This window comes from Bufo gargarizans, chromosome 6 (assembly GCF_014858855.1).
Source record: "Bufo gargarizans isolate SCDJY-AF-19 chromosome 6, ASM1485885v1, whole genome shotgun sequence".
Taxonomy (NCBI): domain Eukaryota; kingdom Metazoa; phylum Chordata; class Amphibia; order Anura; family Bufonidae; genus Bufo; species Bufo gargarizans.
The window spans coordinates 184,754,066-184,774,032 of NC_058085.1; the positions used below are offsets into that span (position 1 = coordinate 184,754,066).

The 19,967-nt window shown below is 39.0% G+C and overlaps 1 protein-coding gene across 1 annotated transcript in view; it reads left to right on the forward strand.

Annotated features, from left to right (window-relative positions):
• Positions 1–6,965: 6,965 nt before the first annotated feature.
• Positions 6,966–19,967, forward strand: part of NRG3 (neuregulin 3) — a 1,217,439-nt gene continuing 1,204,437 nt past the window's right edge. Inside the window, exon 1 of the mRNA XM_044298081.1 lies at positions 6,966–7,677. Coding sequence (XP_044154016.1) covers positions 6,966–7,677 — 712 coding nt within the window. The remainder of the gene's footprint in view (positions 7,678–19,967) is intronic.

Genomic DNA, 19,967 nt, shown 5'->3' on the forward strand with positions numbered 1-19,967 from the left:
GCCCACTGACGTCACGACTTGTATCAACTACAGTGGGCGCGGCTAAGCTCCATTCAAGTGAACAGAGCTTAGCCGTGCCCACTCTAGTTGATACAAGTCGTGACGACAGAGGGCGGCCCGGCGGCAAACAGTGAGAAGGCCGTGGCGCTGCTGGAACGCCGCTGCCTTCTCAAACAGCTGATCGGCGGGGGTCCCGGGTGTCGGACCCCCGCCGATCAGAAGCTGATGATCTATCCAGAGGATAGATCATCAGTTAAATGAAAGTGCAGAACCCCTTTAATCTTCCATGGAGTTGAAGTTCTGGGAGAAGATCAGATAGTCTCCTGAAGAAAGCGTCTCTCACTGCTGAGTATTTGGGGCACCACAGCAGAAAGTGAGCCTCATCCTCCATGGCCTCTTGGTTGCACTGCTGGCACAGTCTGCTCTCCCTGGGTCGGTGCCATCTGGATTCGATGAGCAGGCTGTGGACACTCAGACTGTAGTGGCTCAAGATCTGTATCTATGGTTGGATAGTTTCTCCAGATATGGGGCCAGTTTGTACTCCCTCTGCAGGCTCTGGTATACCATCAGCGATGTGATCTTTTGCGATGTGCTTATTAGAGTTGGGCACGAATATTCGAATTGCGAAGATTAAATCACAAATATCGCCACTTCGAGAATTTCCACATATTCCAAATATAGTGATAAATATTTGTATTTTTTTATATTCTCTTGCTTGTGGGCCAATGAGAAGGCTGCAATGTCTTTGTCTGAGCTTAGCAACATCCCTAGCAACCAATAAGAAAGTTGCCCACCCCTTACTATATAAGAACCTCCCCAGCAGCCATTTTCTGCTGTTTTTTTAAAGTTCTGAGAGAGATAGCAGTGTCATTGTTGTGCTCTGTGCTTTCCACTCATTACATTAGATAGATAGTTAGCTTATATATATAAGGCCTAATGCACACGACTGTTGTTTTGTTCTGCATCCGAGCCGCTGTTTTTTCGGCTTGGATGCGGACCCTTTCACTTCACTGGGGCTGCAAAGATGTGGAAAGCACTCCGTGTGCTGTCCGCATCCGTTGCTTCGTTCCGTGGCCCCGCAAAAAAATTTGAACATGTCCTAGTCTTGGGCCACCCGTTCCATTCCACAAATTGCGGAAGGCACACGGACGGCTTTGTTTTTTGCGGATACACGGTTTGCGGACAGCAAAAAACGGAACGGTCATGTGCATGAGACCTAATACAGTGGGAGTTAGTGGGAGATAGTCAGTGTCGGTTATATCCTGATATAGTGTAGCTGATAGGTTCTACTGTCCATACATACATGCAGACCTGCCAAAATGAGAAGTTTCACGTATTACGCCAAATATTTGCATCATTAGTGCCGATTTGTGCAATCACAAATATATTGGAGCACTCTATCTGCATATAAAGCTATTGTAATCTTCTGCCGTGCCAACCATTTTCTCCAGTCTCAGGAAACTTCTAGCAGCTTGGAAAATGAAGCAAAAGTGAATTTGCATTACGCAAATATTACATTGCTAATTTTTTGCAATCAAGAAATAATCTCGAATTCGCGAATATATGATGAATATTTGTCCAAATGTTAGTGAAATATTGTGAATTTGAATATAGCCCCTGCCGCTCATCACTAGTTTTCATGTCGTTCCTCCAGATGCTGATATATCTGTATCATCCTCTGGATTTCCCCCTTTGTCAGGCTGTATTGGTTGGTGGCTTGGGCAGGCTGGGTTTGGGTGACTTGTTGCAGGGCGTTTTGTTTTTCTGAGGCTTCTTGGAGTAGCAAGGCTTTGTGATGGTAGGAGCTGGGACTGTTCCTTTGCAGATGGGCTCTGAATGATAGCGCCCTCTTCTGGACAGCAAGGTAAAGTGGGAATCTGCCCAGCTCTGCTCGACAGGCGCTGTTAGAGGTGCTTCTGTTTACAAAATTTTAATCTATCTATCTATCCAAAAACAAATGATGAGGCAGCACTCCAATGCCAGTGAAGGGTGTTAGACCAGTTTATTACCCCAGTCACAACGTTTCAGCCCAGCACAGTGAGGCCTTTGTCAAGCTTGACAAAGGCCTCATTGTGCTGGGCCGAAATATTGTGACTGGGGTAATAAACTGGTCTAACACCCTTCACATTGGAGTGCTGCCTCATCATTTGTTTTTGGATACAGTCTATTGGTTTTCCCTGAAGTCCAGAAGAAATTACACCCAACCTCACCTTTGACCGTGCTGCTGCCACTCTTTGTTTTCTGTATTATCTATCTATCGATCTAATCTATTATCTATCTATCTATCTATTACCTATCTATTATCTATCTATCTATTATCTATCTAATCTGTTATCTATCCCCTATCTATCTGTTATCTATCTATCTAATCTATTGTCTATCTATCCCCCATCTAATCTGTTATCTATCTATCTATCTATCTAATCTATTATCTATCTATCTATCTATCTATCTATCTATCTATTATCTATCTATCTATCTAATCTATTATCTATCTATCAAATCTATTATCTATCTATCTATTATCTATCTATCTATATATTATCTATCTATCTAATCTGTTATCTATCTATCTATCTATCTATCTAATCTATTATCTATCTATCTATCTATCAATTATCTATCTATCTATCTATCTATTATCTATCTATCTATCTATCTAATCTATTATCTATCTATCAAATCTATTATCTATCTATCTATTATCTATCTATCTATCTATCTATATATTATCTATCTATCTAATCTGTTATCTATCTATCTATCTAATCTATTGTCTATCTATCCCCTATCTAATCTGTTATCTATCTAATCTATCTATCTATCTATTATCTATCTATTATCTATCTATCTATCTATTATCTATCTATTATCTATCTATCTAATCTATTATCTATCTATCTATCAAATCTATTATCTATCTATTATCTATCTATCTCTCTAATCTATTATCTATCTATCTAATCTATTATCTATCTATCTATCTATCTATCTATCTATCTATCTAATATATTATCTATCTATCCATCTAATCTATTATCTATCTAATCTATCATCTATCTATCTATCTATCTATCATCTATTTATTTGTCTATCTAGCTATCTCCTATCTATCTATCTATCTATCTATCTATCTATTATGTATCTCTCTCTCTCTCTCTCTTTCTCTCTCTCTCTCTCTCTATATATATATATATATATCTCCTATCTAATCTATTATCTATCTCCTATCTAATATATTATCTATCTATCTATCTATCTATCTATCTATCTATCCCCTATCTAATCTATCTATCTCCTATGTAATCTATTATCTATCTATCTATCTATCTATCTATCTATCTATCTATCTATCCCCTATCTAATCTAATCTAATATATCTATCTATCTCCTATGTAATCTATTTCTATCTATCTATCTATCTATCTATCTATCTCCTATGTAATCTATTATCTATCTATATCTATCTATCTATCTATCTATCTAATCTAATCTAATCTATCTATCTCCTATGTAATCTATTATCTATCTATCTATCTATCTATCTATCTATCTAATCTAATCTAATCTATCTATCTCCTATGTAATCTATTTCTATCTATCTATCTCCTATCAAATCTATCTATTATCGATCTAGCTATCTATCTATCCCTAATCTAAAAATAAAAAAATTCTACAGCACATCCAAGTAGTAAAAAGGTAGAAAAACGTCTTTATTTACCAGACACGCGACGTTTCGATCCGCTTACTGGGATCTTTCTCAAGCAGTATCCCTAATCTAATCTATCTATCTATCTATCTATCTATTATGTATCTATCTATATATCTCCTATCCAATCTATTATCTATCTATCTATCTATCTATCTATCTATCTATCTATCTATTATGTATCTATCTATATATCTCCTATCCAATCTATTATCTATCTATCTATCTATCTATCTATCTAATATATTATCTATCTATCCATCTAATCTATTATCTATCTAATCTATCATCTATCTATCTATCTATCTATCTATCTATCATCTATTTATTTGTCTATCTAGCTATCTCCTATCTATCTATCTATCTATTATGTATCTCTCTCTCTCTCTCTCTTTCTCTCTCTCTCTCTCTCTATATATATATATATCTCCTATCTAATCTATTATCTATCTCCTATCTAATATATTATCTATCTATCTATCTATCTATCCCCTATCTAATCTATCTATCTCCTATGTAATCTATTATCTATCTATCTATCTATCTATCTATCTATCTATCTATCCCCTATCTAATCTAATCTAATATATCTATCTATCTCCTATGTAATCTATTTCTATCTATCTATCTATCTATCTATCTCCTATGTAATCTATTATCTATCTATCTATCTATCTAATCTAATCTAATCTATCTATCTCCTATGTAATCTATTTCTATCTATCTATCTCCTATCAAATCTATCTATTATCGATCTAGCTATCTATCTATCCCTAATCTAAAAATAAAAAAATTCTACAGCACATCCAAGTAGTAAAAAGGTAGAAAAACGTCTTTATTTACCAGACACGCGACGTTTCGATCCGCTTACTGGGATCTTTCTCAAGCAGTATCCCTAATCTAATCTATCTATCTATCTATCTATCTATCTATCTATTATGTATCTATCTATATATCTCCTATCCAATCTATTATCTATCTATCTATCTATCTATCTATCTATCTATCTATGTCATATTCTATCTATCTATCTATCTATCTATCTATCTATCTATCTATTATGTATCTATCTATATATCTCCTATCCAATCTATTATCTATCTATCTATCTATTTATCTATGTTCTATCTATCATCTATTTATTTGTCTATCTATCTATCTATCTATCTATCTATCTCATATCTAATCTATTATCTAGCTATCTCCTATCTATCATCTATCTATCTATATATCTATCTATCTCTCTATCTCTCTCGTGCTGTACATTGTGACGGAAGTGCAGGTAGCACATTTATATCATGTAATGTATGGTATCATACCTAGAATCTATATTTATTTTCCTGTGACTTTACTATGCATTGATGAAAACCCTGCAACCCAAACTGCGGGATTTGCTCTTCAGCAGTCTAGGAAAGCTCTATAAATGCACTTTACGGTTCATTCAATGTCCACAACTTGGGTCTGGATCCATTCCGCAATTTTGCGGAACAGGTGCAAACCCATTCATTTTTAATGGGGCCGGAACGAATGCGGACAGCACACTATGTCCTATTCTTGTCCACAATTGCAGACAAGAAAAGGCATTTTCTATGAGAGTGTCGGCGATGTGCGGTGTCCGTGTTTTGAGAATCCGCAATTTGCGGATCTGCAAAATACTTACTGACTTGTGAATAGACTCTTATGGACTGTAATGGTAGTCACGTTGGTTTTGAGCTTTCCCAGAAGCCGTTCTAGAATAGGATTTTCTTACTTGTTTTATTCCGAGGGCACATTTTCCAGAGCATGTGGATGATACAAGATGTAGGAAACAATCAAATGAAGACGTATTGACATTTCCAGCTGACACTAAACATGCAGTAGAGGAAGACAAAACGGAGGCTTGTCCTTATAGCTGTACTAAATGCATGCACAGATATTACATGTATACACATGGGTAGTTGGGGTGTTTTTTTTGAATATTTTAAAAATATATATGTTTCCAAACGGGCAGGGTGACAAATGAAAAAGGATAAGGATTGTCACTGTGGGATTGGAGAGTGTTTGCATGTTACATGTGTCTGTTTAACGGTGCCTTTGCTTCCCTGGTACTTGTGCAGCCTTAGCAGTGAAAGGGTTAACCCCTCCCTTCCACCGGCAGCGCCGGCTACGTGCTGTTTTCCTGGCATTAGGTTTTTCCCCCTGTCCTGTAGCTTCAGCTTCCCAGTTTATTAATTACCAGGCTTGATTTTCACATCCTATATCCTGTATGGCTGTAGACATCCTTCTAGATACCCTGCAGGCATCTCTATGGCGTTTCTTCTCAGGGTGCAGTCATTTGTTATATTAGTAGATGGTTTTAAAACCTGCTAAAAAAAGGTTATGGCAGACAATTCCTGTGGGATTCTCCTGGATCATTTATTTATCTTGTACGCATTAAGAAACTACCATTAAGCATTAGGGGGAGGTGCCTTTCCCAAAGCCCAGTCTGCCTTTTGCCGTGCTGGAGGCATGCTGAAGTGATGCCGGAGATGCTACTTACTATTCCATTAGGTTCTTCTATTCAGAACCCCAGCATGAATGGATCTCCAGCCATATACATGCATGTGTGCCTGCATGCTGGGTTTTACGTGGTGAATGTCTCTTCCATGGCTTATTCTGTGCTCTGCTAAATGCTAGTCTTGGTGTCTATGCTGCTGGTGCTGCTGGCTTCCAGAGCTCAGACTCTCCTTAGCTCTAGCTGCGGATTGGTCTCTCTCTTAAAGTGCTGGCCAAGGGTTGGTTGCAGGGACTGCTGAATAACAGGTGCATTTTGCTGCTCTGTCGCCTTTGAAAGAAGCAGGCGAAGAACGCTGGTGCATCTGTTCTGTGGATAGAGGGAAGCCAAGGAGAGGGAAGACAGCTCAGCTCCCGTGTGCAGGAATGTTGCTAATGGAATAGACAAGGAGGACACACAGACGGATGCTTGGAAAGAAAAGGAAAAAAATAGAAGGCTGGTTTATTTCTAATTTATTTCTATGGAAAGCTGGAGGAAAAGAAACGGAAAGTGAAGGGATGCGGGGATGCATATTCTGCTAAACCTTGGATGGATGGAATTTTTTAGCTGATTCAGCAGCTGCTGCTGGCGTTTTGCTCTGTACAAGAATCTCATGGAGGAATGCTATCTGTTTGTGATCAGTGACATTTGAATGCAGAGATTTCCCCCCTTCTTTCGAGGGAGCTGTGCTGATGATCAAGCTTCTTAAGGCTCATGTATTTTGGGGGGTGAAAGGAATATAGGATGAGTGAAGTGGCTGCCTCCACCTCAGCACCTGTACGTCCGGCAGCTGCTGAAGAGGCTGCAGGTGGGAACACTACCGAGGAAGAGGATGGGGCACCAAACCCTCGGGAGGTGCGATGTAGTGACTGCATTGTATGGAACAGGCAGCAAACATGGCTATGTGTAGTGCCTCTCTTAATTGGATTCATTGGCTTGGGTTTGAGTCTGATGCTTCTAAAATGGATCGTGGTGGGATCTGTAAAGGATTATGTCCCTACTGATTTAATAGATTCGAAGGGTATTGGACAGGACCCGATTTTCCTTTCAAAACCAAGCTCTTTTCCAAAAAGTATGGAGACTACAACTACTACAACCACCACCAGGACTCCCAATCAAATTAGTACTCGTTTAACTACTACGACAAGGGCGCCCACTCGCGTCCCAGGAAGTAGAGTACCTAGCCGGGTAAACTCTAGAACCACAACGGTGCGCCATGCAGTCGCCACTCCTACAATTATCTCCACCACTGCCCCCCTTAGCACGACCACGTTTGTTTCACGCCCACTTCCAGGGACCCCAACCACCCAGCCAATGCCCATCTGGCCCACTGCGGAATATTCTACCTCTTCTTCCAAAATTTATCTTCATGTTTCCACCCAGTCCTGGACACAATCTCGTCTTCAGGAGTCTACCACTACCACCACTCCAGAAACTACCACTATGCCCAAATATCGTAAGTAGTGTATGCAATTCCCTACAGGTTTGGGTGTAATAGGACTGAGTGATATGCAAAAAAAAAATAATAATAATAATAAATGTATGGTGAAAGATTTCATTTCTTAGCACATCCTGTCTAGGAAAGTAACTACCAGTAGGATTTAGCAGCCCATTGCACTTGTCATAAGCAGATAATGGGTTAACTTCCCTCTTTTGCCACAGTGAAATGACTGCACTGTCACTGCAGATATGCTTAATGTTTTGGTGAAGTTTCAAGATGAAATTACAAGACATTTTGCCATTCAAGCGATGCATGCTCAATCCTGCAGCAATGATAAAAATCCCACTATCCAGAGAGGGGAAAAACCACCGCAATGAGAAAAAATAGAAGTGATCGGATAAAAATCAAACTGTCACACAGATATTCTTATATTTTTTCCCTATCATATACACAATTTAGATTATGTAGATAGGGTCTTCCATTAGCCAAAATTTGTTATATCATTAAATTCACCCAGGTTATATTATTATAGGAGCCCTACAAGATAGGTCTATGAGATGCACAGGAACGGCTATTAACATATCTGATGGTTCCATCACCCATTCATATGCAGATGTTCCTCTGGGTATAGAACGGTCGTTAATATACCTATAAGGCTGAATATGGTGGCTTTTAGTACATAGGGTATGCAAATGTCAGCATTGTAAGAGGGGATGATGACTTGAAATGCTTCTAACCTTTAAGATGACAACCCTGCAACCTATGAAGGTTATTTGGGACAAGGGCAACTGAGGAAGTCTTGAAGAAACCAAGCAACCTCTCCAAATAAGTCCAAAATAGGATTTGATTATGTTGTGTTATTAGAGGGATTTGAGCAATCCTTGATATGCCTTCTAGATGTTTATGACAGTAAAAGCTATTGAGTATCATTTTTGAAATGGTAATCCCAGCTGTGTCTCTTGGATGATAATCTGTGATTACTTTGCTGGAGGACTCAGTAATATCATTTATTCATTCCAATGCTTTTTTTTGTTGTTTATTTTTCCTTGATTAAATCCATTTGTTCATAAGCCTCAGGATACATAAACCCATCTGTAGAGGAAATTCTACTCAACTGATCGAGAAATGGGAAATTGGGAAAAGCTGTTGGTAAATCACCCCAGCAAACAAGGCAATAAGTCCACACCACCGGCCAGCAAATGTATTTACTTCCATTCAGTGAGGGAGGAGGGGGAACATGTATCCATCCAAGTAATCATTTAATGACAGATAAACTGCAGTATGTCTATTCCTGTTGTAAGTTGGATCTGACTTTGATTTTGTGTCTTTTTGCTGGGTGTCGTTTCATCTCACTTGATTTCTGCCCTTGGGATAGAGGGAGAATGTGAGCACAGGCCATGCTACTGATACTGTATATGGGTCAGTCTGTGTTCTAGATAAAATATCTAGATAATATATTTAGACTTGTCTTAGCAATCTGTAGCAATGTCTCCTCTTCTAGCATTCGCTTGGCAGGTAACACATCATTTCCTTCTTTTTTTTTCTGCCGAAAAACATAATGCATGATTTTAAGTTAATGAGCCATACGAAGTGCAGATGTCTTTCCATTTAATTTTTTTGGTGTGTGTTAAGCGAGAACAATTAAAGGTGAAATATTTGCAAATACTGTATAAATGGCATATCGGCAATGTTAAGGGAGGACCCTCTGTATGATCTCTACTTCCCCAGATGGCGGTCGTGTCGAGACTAGACAGAATCCTGATTAATAAATAATTAATGGTTAGATGGCTACACCCTCTGTTGTCAGGAAATAAAATGCAAATGGCAGCACAGAACAACTGCAACAGATTAGCAGTCTCATCTTGGTCACTGGGAGCTTTTCAGGAGGCAGCAGAGAGTTGTTAACACAAGATTAATTTTAAGAAGTGCGGAGAAGGGCAGACATTGACTCTGGGCAGAGCACTGGTAATTCTGCAAGCCATAGATTAGATAGGATGCAGGGAGGTTTCAGTATGGACAAGATGTTCTATTGAACACAGATGGGGTGGTCAGAGGAAGCCTTTCAACACCAGGATACAAGATATGCTGCTATTGTTTTGTCTAATTGTCAAGTTGTAGCATATGGAAATGTCTATCTTCCAAAGGAACATCTGCATCTCTCCTCTGCTCTAGGGACGCCCAACGCATAGGGTGAAAAGCCTATTGTTCAATCTGGTGTATGCCATCAAGTTTGCTGCTTTTCGATTTCATTGTTGTGGTGGCTGGTTATCATGGATCGTGCTCTGTCGTGTGCATACAGATAAAAATGATCAGCCTGGCATCCTTCACATCAAGACTGTTTGATAGGCAGGTCGTGCTAGTTCTTCTGTGTATTTGTATGATGGAGCTGAACATATCAGTGATAACAGGATGGCTACTAGGGCATGTGGATGGGAATGAAAGTGAATGGAAATATAACATGCAGCTAAGCACCGAAAAACAATGTCCATATGTTGTAATGTGTGAGAGAACTATGGAAAATACAACAGCAAATCGACTGAATGGCGAATCTGAAAATACACAACATATTAATAACATAACATATATAAGTATATTGAGTCATATGATATAATTGGTTTATTTCAGCTTTGTCAGCCACTAATACTCAGTATGTTGTATCTTTACATACTGTATATGCTTTCTGCACCAATGACTAATCGTGGCTACTGTACCGTATGTTGTCTGCACCCCAAATTGTGCTTAATTGTAAGCATTACATGGTTATGAGAATCAGGCATGTATGCTGTATTAAATATAAGAACATATGTAATGCACAAACCACCAGGGGTAGTCATCACTCTTTTCAATTGCCATGTTGCCATAATATTGTGCTGGCTTACTGGGCCGTGAACTGTATGTAGAGAAAAGCAATGAATTCAATGTTACTGAAAAGAAATACTTAGAATTAACATATCATTATGTAAGATTATTGCAGTAGTAATGAGAAGCTCCTATAGACAGTGTGGTTTGTTTCCAAAATGCTAAGTAATGTGAGAAATTCTATAGGGGAACCATTATTCTTCCTATAGATACACCTGGTGATTTTTATTTTATGCAAGAGATTGTGCCCTAGAGCTACTGTGATTCTGCTAATGTGTGTCTGGTAATTAGCACAGCAGAACCAGGCTAAATTAAGGTTTGTAACCTTCCATCATGGTAAAGGATGGACGGGTACATTTGACTTTACAACATCTGTTACAGGCAAAAGAAAAAGCTCACCTGCCATGTTTCTCGAAGGAAGAGAGGTTGAAGAGAAAGCCTAAGGGGAAAGTGGAAAATATCATATCTAAAATATCTTATGGGGCAAGCAAAGCTAAAAATGTTGGAGGCTGAATCTTTTTTTGTCCTATGCAATGTGTTTGACGTTTATAGAAGTATTATAATATACATTAGTTCCCGTAAGACCCTAAACAATTCATTATGGTGTACCTACAGTACCTTCTGTGTTCAATTGGGTAGTGTGGGATAATGTGGTGTCCTCGACTGAGGCATAAGGCACCATCAAATGAAGAACAACATGGTGGCTTTATTAACGTTAGCAACAGGTTTTTCTGTTAAGACTTGATGACAATATAGTAATCAAAAATAGGAATAGTAGTAATAATATTCCTTTGGGGTTCATTTTGGCATATGTCAAATATGTCTCCCTAACCTTTCTGCACTGGGGGACACCATGCAATGCATGTGAATTGCAAGCTAAATCTACACCTATAAAGGGGAGATATCACCTCTCCTGACATATCAGGTGTAGTCACTACTTGCATTCCCCATGAAATAAAAAATGTAGCATCTTTTCATATAGCTCTATGTTGCTCTGTTCCTCCGTTATTACTATAAGGGTAAGGCCACACAGTAAGGTTTCTGCATGAGCTTTGGAAGCTAAAACCAGGAGTGAGTTAAAACAAGAGGAGACATCCTATCTGTTCTTTATACTTTTGTTCTATTTAAGATCCACTCCTCATTTTGGCTTACAAAACTGCATCCAAAAACCTGACCATGTGGCCTTGCCCTAAGAAGTTTTTGAATGAATATGCAATTTATGCTTATTTTCTGTGCACATTTCACTGGGTTTCCATTAAGAATGTGTTATAAGCTACTTTCACACTAGCATTTTCAATTCCGCTATTGAGATCCATCATAAGATATCAGTAGCGGAAGAAAACACTTTTGTTTTGTCCCCATTCATTGTCAATGGGGACAAAACTGAAATAAACAAAATGGAATGCACCAAAATGCATCCCGTTCAGTTTGGTTGTGTCCCCATCATGTACAGAATAACGCTGCAAGCAGCGTTTTTCTGTCTGTGATGTGGTGCGAGAAAACAGATCCGTCTTGACAAACAATGTCGGTCAATAAGGATGGATCGGTTCCCTCTGACACAATAGAAGATGGATCAGTCCCCCATTGACTTTCAATAGTGTTCATGACGGATCCGTCAGGGCTATAGAAGACATAATACAACCGGATCAGTTCATGACGGATGCATGCGGTTGTATTATTGTAACGGAAGTGTTTTTGCAGATCCATGACAGATCTGCAAAAAACGCTAGTGTGAAAGTAGCCTTACATGCAAATATAGTTGCAGATTTGACGCAGATTTCACTCTTTGAATTACAAAGAATGAAATGTGAAACGAAAGTCCGCACAAAGTATTAACATCCTTTGTATTTCCCAATCCGTACTGCAGGTTAATTTACATGCAGAACATTTCTGCACACAATGCACAAGGCATGGGGCCTTAAGGGAATCATGTCAATGACTTTCAGAACTATCATCCCCAAAAGTTATATACCCATATGTTATGCTTTACAGCAAAGAGGAACTTAATCTTCAGGAGCTATGTAACTAAAGACATATATGGACAGATCTATTGGCCCCAATTTCATGAATTACTTCTTATTTGCAACCATGTTCAATGTGGTTATGGAAAGAAGTGGGGCTTATACATAGTTAGGTGAGCTGCCACTCAAGAATGATCAAAGCAGTTTTATTACATTTGTTACCCACAAAACCATAAATTCTACTAAAAGCCATACATCAAAACTTTGGTGTCTGCAGAATTTTCAATTTTGGTCTTCACATTTATTGGTCACAGATTCACTCACTGTGTTGCTAACAAATTTAGCTTAGGGCTAAAGTAGGGAATGGAGCCTAAGGAATTGCCTAATCTTTAATCCCCTTATTGGGGTATTTCCAAGAGGCTTCAAGAGGATGTTTGAAAGTGTGACACTAGAACTATGGACAGAAGTAGAGCCTTAAGGTACACGCACCAATAACTGGCCCAATTATCAGGAACGACCATTCCTGCCAATCTCGTTCCCGATAATCTGGCCATGTAAATGTGCTGTCGTTCACCCAATGAACAAGTGAAATGCTTGTTCATCGGGTGATCCTGCTGTTCGTGCAGGCTCTTCAATCATCATTTCTGGGCAGCAGATTGTGCTGTCTCAACAGTGATCTGCTGCCCAGAGACAATGATTCTGTATCTGGATGAGCGATCACAATAGCGACCTCTCGTCCTCATACTGTGAAGATCGCTGCAGTGGTCTCCTTCACTAAGCGAGCAGTAGACTGCCAGGACGGAAGGCTTTCTTCCCAGCAATTGGCTGTCCCACCAGCCCGTCTAGACCCGCCTTTACAAAATCAAGTTCAAAACTAAAGGAGAACTTGCCATACAGGTTAACGGGCATGGGTCAGGACAGGTAGTTATCAAATGGAGTAGTCAAGAACAATCTGAATCAGGACCAAGTAAACCACGTACAGTAACACCTACACAAACTGACAGAAACAAAATAACCTACACAGGCAAGAATACAATCTTACAGGCAGGTTTGAATCAGGGATAGTAAGTTGAGGCTAGAGTGATGGTGAGCAGTGAGGGACGTCCACTGAAGTGGGCAGCTATGGGGCTAACAATTCTATTAAAAGAAATTGTTAATACACAGTATGTGCAGGAGTTGCCTACTTTACGACACAATACTAAAGATAAAATGTGAAATATCCACCATAGTCTTTTTCAGATAAATCCATATGGGCACATTTATATGGCAGAGATACATATTGGAAAAATGTAATGTCTACTTTTCCTGTGGAACACGCAGGGGAGACCAAAGGCTGATCCAATCAAATATTTGTCGCAGATTCCATCTCAAAAACTAGCCATCTAATGTAAACCATTTTAAGTGGATTTTGGAGTGGATCTCAGTCTTAAGAATCTGCCATACTATCAATGGAAAGTAAACGTCCTTCAGTTTTTCTAGACTGACTCATTAGCGGCCAAGTCCTGTTGAAGAACTGATGAAGATGGAGCATGCTACGATTTTCCCTGAAAAAGACAAATATTTAGTAAACATACTGCCTGTTGTAAACCGCACCCGGACACAAAACCGCTTGTGTGACATTAGCCTTAATGTCACTTTGTAGAGCTGGTCACATAATCTATGTAATTTCGCCTGTGACCTGTCTTATTATGATTCAGTAGCATATTCATTTTACAACTGCAGTCCTTGGAAGCTACAATTATCTGCTGCTAGACAACACACGTCCGGGATGTGAATTGCATCCAGCACAGGCAGATTGGAGGCAGTGAGAAAATTCATCTGCAGAGCTTTGTATTTTAATCAGGAGAGTTAAATAAAGTCAGATCATTCTAGCAATATGGAAATGTGATAAAACCGGAGATAGTGATGATTATACTTAGAAGACTGAGCAGAAATGTCTTGTAGGCGGAATATGTGCTGGAAAGGTGTAATGTGGAATGTAAGATGTGCTGTGAGATGAATGAGAAGTGTTATCTCTCTCTCTTCCCGGCTTTGCTGAGTACAGATCTCTGCATATCTCCAAAGGACACGCCTCGAGTGCAGTGCAAACCGGGAACGCCGAGTGAATAAATATGACAGAAATGCAGGCAAGATGTCGTGTATGCAGATAAAACTGTGGCATCTTATCAACAGATCCATGAACAAGAAAGCTTGTCTCGATAAGATTTATGAAAGATTTTGTCACTGGTTATGATCATCTTGTGTTTGCACATTTTACAGGCAGGTCAAATATACATCTATACACGATGCCTACTCTATGACAGAAACTAAAAATCACAATAACCACTGGTGCAAGTGACAGAAAAATGCCTTCCGGAAGGGAGGGAATGATAAAAGAGGGAATCTGTCCTGTTTTTTTCCCTTTGATCGACATTAGTACTGTTCTTATGCAAGAGATTCCTCTCTTCGGGGATTTTTCTTTTCTCAAATGTTCTCAATTCTTCTTGAAAAATGATGTTCTCATAGCAAAGTGTCTCTTCATGGAAACACAGAGCCAAGGCTATTGTCTTGATTAATAAATGATAGGTTTGGTGGGTGCAGAGTTGCACCGCATACATTTTACATTAAAAGGACACTTTTGTCAGAAATCTGTATTTTTAAAACTCAATATTCATAGAAAACATGTTTGAAATATTTTTTTATCTATTTTTCTTTTTCAGTTTGGTAGTACTATGTCTTGGAAGATAAATTACATAAAGTACATGTCTTGGCCATAATTTTTGTCCACATCCGCTCTTCATTTTTTGCAGATCGAATGCAGACCCATTTATCTCAATGGGGCCGCAAAAACGGCTGAAAGCACACCTGTGTACTGACCCATCCGTAAGTCCATTCCACGGCCCTGAAAAAAAAAAAAACAGAACATGTCCTATTTTTGTCCATTTTGCTGACAAGGATAGGACATTTGTGAAAGTAAAAAAAAAAGAAGGGCAACAGTATCTCGGGTGGTGTCCGTGTTTTGCGGATCTGCAAATTACGGACTGCAAAAACGGATACATCTGTGTGCATGAGCCCTTATTGTCCTTCTTAACCAGTCATACTATGTACAGTAGATACATAAGCCATTGTTTAGTTTACTGGTGCTTCTAGGGAAATATGGCATCTATTAGCATAATAGTAGATTCATAGAATTGGGATAACAGCATGAGAGCTCTATTAATCGCTGTAAAATCCTAGATAAAGATGTCCACAGAAGAGCATTGGACTTGTCAGTGTAATGTGTGATGCTCAGATTGAAACACTGATCCTCCTTCCCTTTCTGGCCACAGGGAATGGTCTGACTAAAGCAGGCATCCTCAAACTGCGGCCCTCCAGCTGTTGCAAAACTACAACTCCCAGCATGCCCGAACAGCCTACAGCAGGGCATTGTCGGAGTTGTAGTTTTACAACAGCTGGAAGGCCGCAGTTTGAGGATGCCTGGACTAAAGGCTAGCAATGCTGTTGTGTCCAAACAAGGGAGTAAGTTAAAGAGCCAGGACAGGAAGTAGAAAACATGGAGTGAATTAAAAATGTTATATTCAGAAAACAATCCACCCACTTTTTGTAAACACAATTATCTAGAATATTCACATATAGATTATTAAATTATGATAAAAATCACACGGAATCACGCTTGCAGTTTTTTGTGCACTTTTCAGAGTCAGAAAGGTATAGACGTATGAAGAGGGACTATGGATTTATTCTTAGGTTTGACTTGATAAACTGCATACGTTATGTGTTTCCAAACTACAGGACATTACACCTTAAAGTGCCACCATCTTGTTAATAGAGTCTTCTGCTAGGACTTCACAGCATTGCAGTCCTAAACATAGTCACAGATGGAGGGGCATGTGAATAGATGTATCCAACAGCAGTCCTTATTTAAAACTGCTACGTGCAAGAAACTAGCACATGGACAATGGCTGGCGGTGGGTGCGTACGGTCATACACACTTTCATCAATGACCATGTTTAGGACCAGAACATCATGCAGAAGACTTCACTAACAAGGGTGTAGTGTTTCTCAGAGAAAGGCATTAATGGTGTTGAACATGTAAAAGCTAGACAATGTTTAAAGCACATCTCTGAACATAAACCAATGGTGGACCATCTCTTTAAGAAAAGGCAGTCTTACCTTATGTGATTTCATGTGTGATTCCATCATGCACAACTTCACTATAATATTCAATGTGATACTATTCACATCCATGTGGTAATGTCTGGTACTGCAACTCAGTAACACTGATGAGAGCAGAGCTCTGTGGATTTCCTTTGCTCTAGTGATAGTGAGTTTCCCCTAGCCTTGATCACCTATCAATTTCCCATTATTTAAATAATAATAATAATAATAATAATAAAAAAAACATTAATTCCTGAACAACAAGATTAAAGGGGTTGTCTCTATGGGCATACTTTCTTCTTTCTTTCTTTTTTTTTTTTTCTTTTTTAAAATGGACAGAATGGTTTAACATGAAATATATGCATTGCTTACATGATGGAATCCCTGGCCTTCATTATTCTTTCTCTGATCCAGTCCCACCTGCTCTCTACTTCCTGGTCCACGGGAAATCATTGAACATCTTCTAAACCAATTACTAGCCACAGTGATAACCCACCTAAACCTTTGATCTGCTGACTGCGCATTTCCAGCCATTTCTTGGACAATTGCTTTAGGCTATGGCTGCACATGGGACACTAGTCGCGCGACCGCTGTCACAGCCAGGTTTTTGGTTGGATTTTTTTCTACTCACACTGCAATCCCATTAATTTCTATAGGATTATCACTTCTCTACCATCCCAAATGTAACAGCTGTTGCGTGACCAGTGTCACCGTGTAGCCCTAACCTTATGGCTAGAAAATATATATGCCAAAAATAGAGTAAGGACAGCACCACTTACTACAAATTTAAGCAGTGGTGCTCGCAATGTCAGGCCCCAGCCTGAAGGGCCCCTTAAATGCCAAGAAAGATTACAGAAAAATCGCAGCACTCCCAATCTTGAATCAAATCCTTCTCTTTATTATCACCAAAAAAAGCGATGTTTCGACACAGCAGGTCTTTTTCAAGCTACAGGCCTGTACTCTCAAGATTGGGAGTGCTGTGATTTTTCTGAAGTCTTTCCTAGAAAATATATATGGTGATTTTTAGCATCAGATATGAAATGTTAGGGATGTAGGGATTAGACAAATGTTTAATTAATCAAATATTACTATACATACCAGTTGGATTTGCCACATTAACTCTCCTTTACACGTCCCTGTACATAATGACATCTGTAACTAGATGGTCAGTGGTTCATCCATGAAGGATCTGTGTTTGGTCATTGTATGTATTTTTTGCCATCTGTGTGTTATCTGTATTCCATGTATACTCCTATCTTAAAAATAAATTTCCAAAGCATACCCTAACAACAATCCATAAAAACCACGGCAAGGACCAAACATGCCATCCGTGATGTGTCAGCGGTTTTCAAAGACCCATAGCCTTCAATGGGTGTGTTTGGTCTGCATCAGGGGCTAAAATAGTGCATGTCTGTGTTTTTTTCCAGTAAAAAAAAAAATCACTTTTATGTGAATAAACACATTAAAATGAGTGGGTACATGGAGTCCACACATTTGTGATTCACTGATGTGTGAAAGAGGGCTAGCTGTTTGCCTTCCAACACATTTGTTCACAAGCCTGACAATACAACATGGTGTGATACTCCAGCAACTACACTATGTTCCTCGAGTGAACATGGGATGACAGAGGAGCTCTCATCTATAGGCAGGAAAATATAAAATAATAGTATCATCACCCTGGTACAAAATACAAAAAAGTGCAAGTGCATATAAGTACACATCTAGGGTGGCATTAAAATGATGTAACACCTTACATGGAGTCTTCAGAAAAATGTATGTCTTATCCACACTTTTACCAGATTTAAATAACTTGTAGAATAAATATTGCTAATAATGTTAAGTTTAATGTGGAAACCAGCAGAGAGACTACATTTTAGATGGAAACAAGCACTGATTGTGGGCACAAGGTTGTTATCCTCACAGCAGTATTTGAGGAGATTAAAGGTTAGAAAGCTGTGATGCAGGGAGGCTGTTAAACAGTGGGTCACCATGGATGGAGAATCCTCTAACCGAATACGAGTAAATACAGTACTTACACAGTACCAGCATACTGATAGAAGGGAAGCATTTTTGCCTTGTATAAAGGTTTCCTATAGTTGATCCTCACAATTAGATGGCTTTTTAGGTATCCATCTAACTGCATCTTTACATAATTATAAAGTTTGAAATGATGTTAGAATTTTCTGCATAACTGTATAGTGCCTAGTGCAAATTCGATAATTCACTCTTATTTTCTTGATTGCGAAAATCGGCAATGTAATATTTACGTAAAGTGCACGCAATACAGGCGTGGGTCACTTTTGCTACATTTTCCAAGCTGCTAGAAGTTTACTGAGACTGGAGAAAATGGTTGGCACGGCAGAACATTAGAATAGCTTTATATGCAGATAGAGAGCTCCAATATATTCACAATTGCGCTAATCGGCAATGATGATGCAAATATTTAGGCTCAATATGTGAAACTTCACATTTTAGCAGGTCTGACTACATGTTACCGATTGGTGCACTATGTATTGTTGTGACATCACAGCACTATGTCTGTAGCTTATATTTATGGACAGCAGAACCTATCACACTACCTAACACCCTGCACTGCAACCTATCAGCTACACTATATCACAATCTAACCTATGCTGACTATCTCCCACTAACTATCTGTATTACATATATATAAGATATCTAACTATCTAATGTAATGAGTGGAAAGCACAGAGCACAGTAATGACACTGCTGTCTCTCTCAGAACTTTTAAAAACTGTAGAAAATGGCTGCTGGGAGGTTCTTATATAATAAGGGGTAGGCAACTTTCCTATTGGTTGCTAGGGATGTTGCTAAGCTCAGACAAAGTCATTGCAGCCTTCTCATTGGCCCACAAGCAAGAAGTAGGGAGGAATCATGGGTTCAGATGAAAAAAAATCTAGAATATTCGAAAATACTAATATATATATCACTATATTCTAAATATTCGCAAATTCTTGAAGTGCCGATATTTGCGATTAATATTCGCTGTTCGAATATTCGCGCCCTACACTACTGATCACAATTGTGCAATGTTGGACTCCAACCATTATGATATTGATGACCTATCCAATAAGAGGACTACAATTTGCTACTGGCGTTATTTTAAATAAGGGTCCTTTTACATAGGTTGACAACAGCCTCAAATGAGTGCCAAGTGACACTATAACAAGACGATCAGAGCTTGTTTGAAGAGTCCTTCATATGGGCTGATTAATACTGTGTGGAGGAAGCAATCGTTCTTTTGATTGTTCATCCCCCATGCCGCCCATACAGTTTGCATATTGTTGGCAGCACATCCCCTCTTTACACAGGGAGGTATCCCGACAA